At 36.3% G+C, this 7062-nt stretch overlaps 1 protein-coding gene across 3 annotated transcripts; it reads right to left on the bottom strand.

Moving 5' to 3' along the window:
* Positions 1 to 227: 227 nt before the first annotated feature.
* LOC117627883 (acetylornithine deacetylase) lies at positions 228 to 6031 on the bottom strand. Of its 3 annotated transcripts, XR_004585838.1 has the most exons (11): positions 5586 to 6031; positions 4256 to 4500; positions 4053 to 4161; positions 2761 to 2899; positions 2623 to 2680; positions 2427 to 2444; positions 2197 to 2319; positions 1714 to 1867; positions 1572 to 1605; positions 1003 to 1160; positions 704 to 818 (listed from the first exon to the last, which is right to left on the bottom strand). XR_004585838.1 is itself a non-coding variant. In XM_034360156.1 (10 exons), the coding sequence occupies exons 1-10, from the start codon at positions 5916 to 5918 to the stop codon at positions 715 to 717; spliced, it is 1317 nt and encodes a 438-aa protein (XP_034216047.1). In that variant the 5' UTR covers positions 5919 to 6031; the 3' UTR covers positions 228 to 714. The 3 variants fall into 3 exon arrangements, 2 of the variants coding, with proteins under 2 accessions (XP_034216047.1, XP_034216049.1); XM_034360156.1 differs by lacking the exon at positions 1003 to 1160 and having other exon boundaries at positions 228 to 818; XM_034360158.1 differs by lacking the exons at positions 1003 to 1160; positions 1572 to 1605; positions 1714 to 1867 and having other exon boundaries at positions 228 to 818.
* Between the last annotated feature and the right edge of the window lie 1031 nt (positions 6032 to 7062).

Genomic DNA, 7062 nt, shown 5'->3' with positions numbered 1-7062 from the left:
AACTGGTCCAAGCCCAACATCCGATAAATGGATCACCATTTGGGCCAAACCTTGTTCAAGTGGCCCTAAACAATGGGTATGGCTAGAAGCCCAAAATAAAAAATGTAGCTGAACTCCTAAATGCAACCGAATGTCTAAAAGCGACCCAATGCTTCAAATAGGAGTCATTCTATGGTAAGAGTGCCATATATGTATCAATAGATGTGGACTTCTTATTAGCCACATGATTCATCTAAATAGTAACTTCACTTAAGTTTAATTAAATGATCCACATGAAGAGTCCATATATGGCACCCTCATTATAGAATTTCACCTTCAAACATATATGAAAATAGGGATAACAATCATAAACACTTCAGATGTACACCATAAACACTCAACCTGTACTCAGCTCAACGAAAAAACACAAGCCCTTCACGTAACCAGAGTTAAAAATTAACATTTTGCTTAGCTATGACTATTGGAAATTCTGAACAATACCTGTCAGAAATGGTTCTGTAGGTATCATTTGCAATTTCTCATTATTCTCAATCTTCTACTTTCTTTTCACTTCCCTTTATTTTCCCCTCGATTCTCATTCTTCTAGTCAAGACTAGTCAAGCCTTGGCACACATCAGAAAAAAGGGCAGTACTCATTTTTGGTGTGATTTGGTAGTATCATTGCAACTTGTTATTCTCAGTCTTCTAGTTTTCTTCTTTTCTCTTTGCTGATTCTCAGTCCTCTAGTTGAGAGATAATACTGACAAAAACCTGGTAGCCTTGGTGCATATCCGAAAAAAGGCAGTACTCATTCTTGGCATGGTATGTGGCCATCAAGCCTGTACATGCATGCAAAACGGCAAAGAATCAGAACATCATCAACTAAGATATAATAACCTACGAACTCTCAGAAATAACTGCTATGCATATCATGAGTAGTATTCTCCTCTACTTTGAAAGGTTGTGGAGAATACCCTTTTATACGACTAATCAGCTCACCTTCATGTCAGTTTTACCACTTACCCAGTATAAACAGTCATACAAATGAAGTTCGTTCTTTTTTAGCTCAGCTTCCCTTATCTTCACATCCTCTCACAATTGACAGCCACTAGGCCCAGAATTCATCTCATTTGTAATTCAAAGCTTCATCCACAAGTATATTTTTATACCAGCATCTTAAACTAATTACCATCACACCATGCACAAATAAGTATTTATCATGAGAAGTATTGTCCTTTACTTCGAAAGGTTGTGTGCCCTTTAAACAAGACTAACCAGGTTACCTTCATATCTGTTTACCACTTACGCAGTATAAACAGTCATACAAATTAGGTTTCCTCTTTCTGAGCTCAGTTTCCCTTATGCTCTCATCCTCTCACAATTGACAGCCAATAGGCTCAATAACTCATCTCACTTATAATTCAAAGCTTCATACGCACAAAGTCTATTTTCTTAAACTAATTACCATCACAACATACACTAAGTAATACAACCTTTGATGCCATCATAGCATTATGGTTGTTTCTAAGTTCTAAAGTATCTATAACTTTTGTGAACTAAATCCAAAACGCCAAAAGAAATAGTATCATTACCGTAGCCAGACGTTTGAACATCAAATCCTTCATCCTAGCACACAATAAAATGATATAGTTAAGGAAAAATACACGAGAAAGAAAAGGAAAAAAAAAAAAAAAAGCCTTGGAAGCAAGATTTTTTATTTATTTTTAACTGTACCTGCAGTTCTCGAATGAGAGGCAAACTTCCAGTAATTGAGTAAGGCTTTACATGCCCAACAACCTCTTCAGTAGCTTTACATAAGACGTGAAAGCCACGGGAGTTGAGATCACAAGCAACTCCAGACGACGTCTCATCAAAACTTAATGTGAGGCTGTAGAGGAAAAGAAAAGTAAAACTACTTTTTTAATTTTAAAAATTAGCATGCCCTAAAAGTTTGTTTGTTTGTTTAGGAAATTGACAAATCTGATGGTAGCTATTTAAAATGCAGAGAAAACAAAGGATCATCTACGGGTAAGAGAGATCGTGAAAGCATAGGGAAAGGTTTATGGCATGCATTTGACTAATGTTAAAATTAAGAAAGCTCACATGATTGAGTATTACATGTTAACTAAATGAATATCTTATAAGAATTACACAAGAGAGAGAGAGAGAGAGAGAGAGAGAGAGAGAGAGAGAGAGAGAGAGAGAGAGAGAGAGCACCTTCCCCTTAAGTTTTCATCTGGTAGGACATACTTTGACACCGGACCTCGTGAGTCAAGCTTTCCAATGTTTTCATTAATGTCATCCACATATTCTTGAAGCTTTTCCATCACATCCTTAACACTGTAGCAGGTTAATAGTGTTTCCCAAGTTAAAAATGGAGCCCATATGAAATTTTTACAATGAAACTACAAGAGACGGAACTTAGCCAAACAAAGCAGGTTGCTTACTTGTAGAAGGGAGTTAACCTGCACCAAAAAAAGAAAAAAAAAGAAAAAAAAAAAAGGAATTAAGAGCAACTCCTAGAAAAGAAAAAGATTAAAGACAATTCCTCTGGAGATGTCATTTCTCTTACGACCAAGAAAAGAAAAGAGATATCATTTTCCATAAAGGCCTCAAACAAAAGTCATCGAGAAGATTATACACCTGACATCTCCTGAAATTGTGCACTCTGCTGGAATTTGATTTATTCCACCCCCAGGATCTGCAACAGGAAAAAGGTCAATGTAATGTACAAGCATTTTTCCAACATTTTCACCATAAGATTGAAACCTTAAAACTTACAACTCCATTGAGTTGGTTTCATGGTTGATGGTGTTGCAAATCCATAGACCTCTTCCTTGGGATGGGGAGGAAAGTCTCTATAGAACCGCGACTGGATCTCTTTCAGTGCTTCCATAGCTAGCTCCAGAGGGTTTATAGCCTGCAGATATTCAACATCAGCCTGAAGAGATAAATAAGTAGAAATAGGATGTAATTTCTGCTCTGATTCTTAACTTATTGTAAAAATGCTCAATTGTCCAAGTAGATACAAGTTCAGGCTCTGATTCACTTGCTCCTAACAAGTTTTTATCCTAACGAAATATAGGAGCCATTTGTAGGTCAAAGAAAATAAAATTGAGTTTGAACCAAGATAACTTTTTACCTTCTTTGGAAGTAATAAAAAAAATCATTTTAAACCATTTTAAAGCAATGATATTCATAAAAAGCCCTTATAAAATCAACATTTCCCTATCCATAATAGTTTGGGCACAGATACTGACCCTACATTGCACTTCATTGAAGGCATTTTCTATTATATGGAAACCATCATGCCTTCTCTTATTATTACCTGAGCCCTAAGTTGTTAAGCGTTCTAGCTCCTCCTAGGGTCAACAAAAAAATGAACCACACAACAAAAAAATAAAAAATAACATCACTGTTTGGTATTCTGCTGACCGAGACCCCCACCAGCATACATGGTAGTGACATGGTAGCTGCAAAATAGGCACTGGGGTATCCATCTAAGCCAATAGTAAGCAAATGCTGAACCCAAACAACAAATCCAATAACTGTATTGATCACGGAAATGATTACGATTTATAGAATGAGACAATCTAGTCCGGTCAAGTTGAAGCATCACAACAACACCCAACACACACACCCCCCCCCCCCCAACACACACACAGAGAGCTCCAGTCATAGGATTTGCAGAATAAGAGATAGAAGTATCTTATATTGTTTTATGTTTTATCGAGGAAATGTTTATCACACCTTCTCTTAATAACTCAGCCACATCCATCTAAGTAGCACCTTCAACTTTTACCAGTCAAGTTTGTCTCAACCTGAACATTTTTCTTTGCTAACCAACTTAATACCTCAGCCACTCCAGAAGTCCCCATTTATATTCCCAGTTATTAAAAAGAATGCAGGCTTTTTCCTCACCCTCTCATATCTCGGGTAGAGATAAAAAAAATATAACTACAAAACCAGTCTAACTAATTTCCATAATGTCATTGCAAAAGATGTACCTGACAATCTCCTGAAAAGAAACTGTGCACTGACAAGTCAATGAATTACACAACATAGTGGTATACCTTGTGTGCTAAACCACTGTGGAAAAGCTTCCCAGTCACATGAAGCTTCCAAGGTATCATACCACCAGTACCAACGCAAGGTTGTTTATCCGCCGTGTCAATCCAAAACCTGAGTTGAACCCCAAAAGTCATAATCATAAACATGAATCAGAGAGATGTTTCTTAGTTTTCCTTCAGTTTTACAAGAAATGCAAATTACTTACAGAGGACCTTCCCTTAGCTTACTGAGTAGCCCATCCTTCACGAGTGCATCCACACCAACACCTGAAATGGCAGAATTTTCTTCATTTGCTATAAAGACTGCAACTACAGTGGACTTCAATTTTGGCTTTGTCTCTGCAAGCCGTCTCATGAGCTCAGCTACAAGTGCAACATGGCCCAAGCAATCAGTGGTTCCACGGCCACGAAGCTTATCACCATCAATGCTCAATGAGAATGGATCAAACTCCTGCAAATACAAGAATCATATTTGATGCACAATGAATCATCACTACCTAACAAAATTGAGAAAATAAAATAATGATGATCATTTTAACTACATCCCAGTAGTGATCCATTATTTGTACACAATGCAAACGACAAAAGCAAGCTCCTGTAATGAAAGACTAAACTATCACTGCATATGGAACATTCAAAGAGCTTCAGAGCCTAAGCTGTGAAGAGAGAAAAAAAAAATAATAATAATAGGCCACAGTTACGACATTTTATGGTTGTCTTGAACTAAACTGTCAAATTATGCAAACTGAAAGACCAAACAAGAACACAATAGAAAACAAAACATTTATCAAAGAAAATCATCGTAAAATCTGGTTAAACTTCACAATTGATTTTAGATGCATCACGGTGAACTAGAAATATATCAAACATCTGATTCCAATTGAAATAAACACTAGATAAGGAGTTGGTAAGATATGGAGGAAGGATAAGCTAGCCGAAACCAAACCATAGTTATCAATGATTTGAAAAAGGTAAGGGCACACAGAAAACATGAGAACTTCTGAATTTAATTTAGGCCAGAGACGAATAAAGGGGATTTTCAGTTCAAAACCAATGAATTTTGTCAAAAATCGTGAGTTCTTAAAATTTTTAGCCAATCGAGTTCAACCTTGAATTGGACGCATAAAATCCCCGATAGAATCAGAGAAACATAAATATTTATCTCCAAAGGGGAAACGCTAACCTGAAAAATATCAGGAGCATAAGTACATAAAAAATAAACATTCAGAAAATACTGATGTGAATAAATAGCCTCGAAACCACTAAAGCAATAACCACACGAACCCAGATTAGTTTACACACAACTCGAAACAAGTAATAATCAAACTGAGGCTCCAGCTAATTCAGACAAACCCCATAACAGAAATGCCAAAAGAATCAGCATACAGGCACAATCAACAAAAACACAAATTGAATTGAACAGCTATTTATATGTTGAAGATAGACTGCCAAACTCTAATGTTCTTGAACGAATACAAGCCAACCCAAGATAACAAGAACAGAGCAAAAGCCAAAGATTAGATATAAGAAACAAACCCAGTCATTAGGATTTGCAGTGACCACGTCCATGTGACACCCCACAAAGGACAAGATCTTCCCAGGCACAGTTCCTGGGTATTCTACAATAACGTTTCCTCTGCCAGGAAAGTAGCTTACGTGGTTGATCACCAAGGGTCCACCGCCAGTGGTGGTGCTTAGGGGCAGGAGGGAATCAAGCACGTGCTTGACCACTCGGTCCTCCTGAGGGATCAGTTCAGGTGGGTTGTTTTGGAGGTACTTGGACTCCCCAATGAGCTTGGAGAGAAGGGATATGAAGGAGTCCTTGTTGAGGTCACCTAGTATTTTCTTCAGGTCGGTTGAGGAAGCCATGGCTGTGAAATGAGAACTCTATTTTCTTCTTTTGTGGGTTTATAAAGAAAGGGGGAGAGAGAGAGAAACAGTGGCAGGGTGGAGTGTGGCTGACGACTTGGAAAACGGCAGTGGGAATTGCAAAAGGCAGAATTACAACTTTGGTCCCACAGTTTGAGCCACTTTTCAGTTTTGTTAATAGATAGGTTTTTTTTAGGGGCAGTCACGGTCCAAATTGGACCGGTTTTATTTCAAAATCGTCGCCAAATCAATTATAATATAATAATTTGATTTGGTTTAATTTTAATAATAGTTATGGAGGAAACATAATCAAACTAAACTAATTTAAAATGATTTGATTTGGTTTACTTGGCTGGTTTGGGCCTAAATCTAATTCTCTTTTCTTTTTCAGTTTTTCAACATTGTTAGCCCAATTACCCAAAAAAAAAAAAAACTTACTACATACCCTTTTCATTTTCTAGTATCAAACCATCCTAAAACTCAACAAACCATAAAACATCAAATTTCAATAACTAACATAGCTATAATTCAACATTCATATCTAGTTATTTTCTAATTAGAGGACTACATGCGTAAAATTAAATACAAATAAATAAATATATAAGTAGACGGCCTGGTTCGGTTTATGCCAATTTATAAAAGCTCAAAACTAAAACAAACTAAATGATATATGGTTTGGTTCGATTTTTAAACTGTTTGATTTTTTTCTTAATCAATACCAAACTAAATCGGCAATTACATATTAGATCAGCTGGTTTAGTCAGTTTGGCCGAATTGATGTCCATAGTGGCGGATCCAAGAATTTTTCAAGGAATGGGCAATATTTAAAAGTCTAAAGCTCCAAAAAAAAAAAAAATCCCTTTTTTATAAGAAAATGTTCAATTTTGACGCCTACTTTACCCCTAGATGAAGAAATTGAAAATTACATAGAATTTTAAAATGACTGAATTTCAATTTCTATAATTTCAATTTTTAGCAATTGAAGATTTCAGTGTTTGGATTTATTATGTCAAATTTTGTAAATGGCACTATGGAAATTGTGAAATGATGCCTATTTTGATGGAAATTAAACTCGGGAATTTGATGCTTCAATTTCCACCATTTTTTTCCACATGTCATTTAGTGAATTCCGATCTTAACTTGC

This window comes from Prunus dulcis, chromosome 5 (genome assembly GCF_902201215.1).
Source record: "Prunus dulcis chromosome 5, ALMONDv2, whole genome shotgun sequence".
NCBI classification, from domain to species: Eukaryota; Viridiplantae; Streptophyta; class Magnoliopsida; order Rosales; family Rosaceae; genus Prunus; species Prunus dulcis.
Note: the sequence above shows the minus strand (reverse complement) of the source record. Positions and strands in the feature narration are given on the sequence as shown.

Bases quoted from the DNA above. Each gene is read 5' to 3' on its own strand.
- LOC117627883 (XM_034360156.1), bottom strand. From the start codon at position 5,918: ATGGCTTCCTCAACCGACCTGAAGAAAATACTAGGTGACCTCAACAAG. The intron at 4,162-4,255 runs GTAAGTAATTTG...GGTTCAACTCAG, and splicing joins AAGCTAAGGGAAGGTCCTCT to GTTTTGGATTGACACGGCGG. The intron at 1,868-2,196 runs GTGCTCTCTCTC...TTTCCTCTACAG, and splicing joins GATGAAAACTTAAGGGGAAG to CCTCACATTAAGTTTTGATG.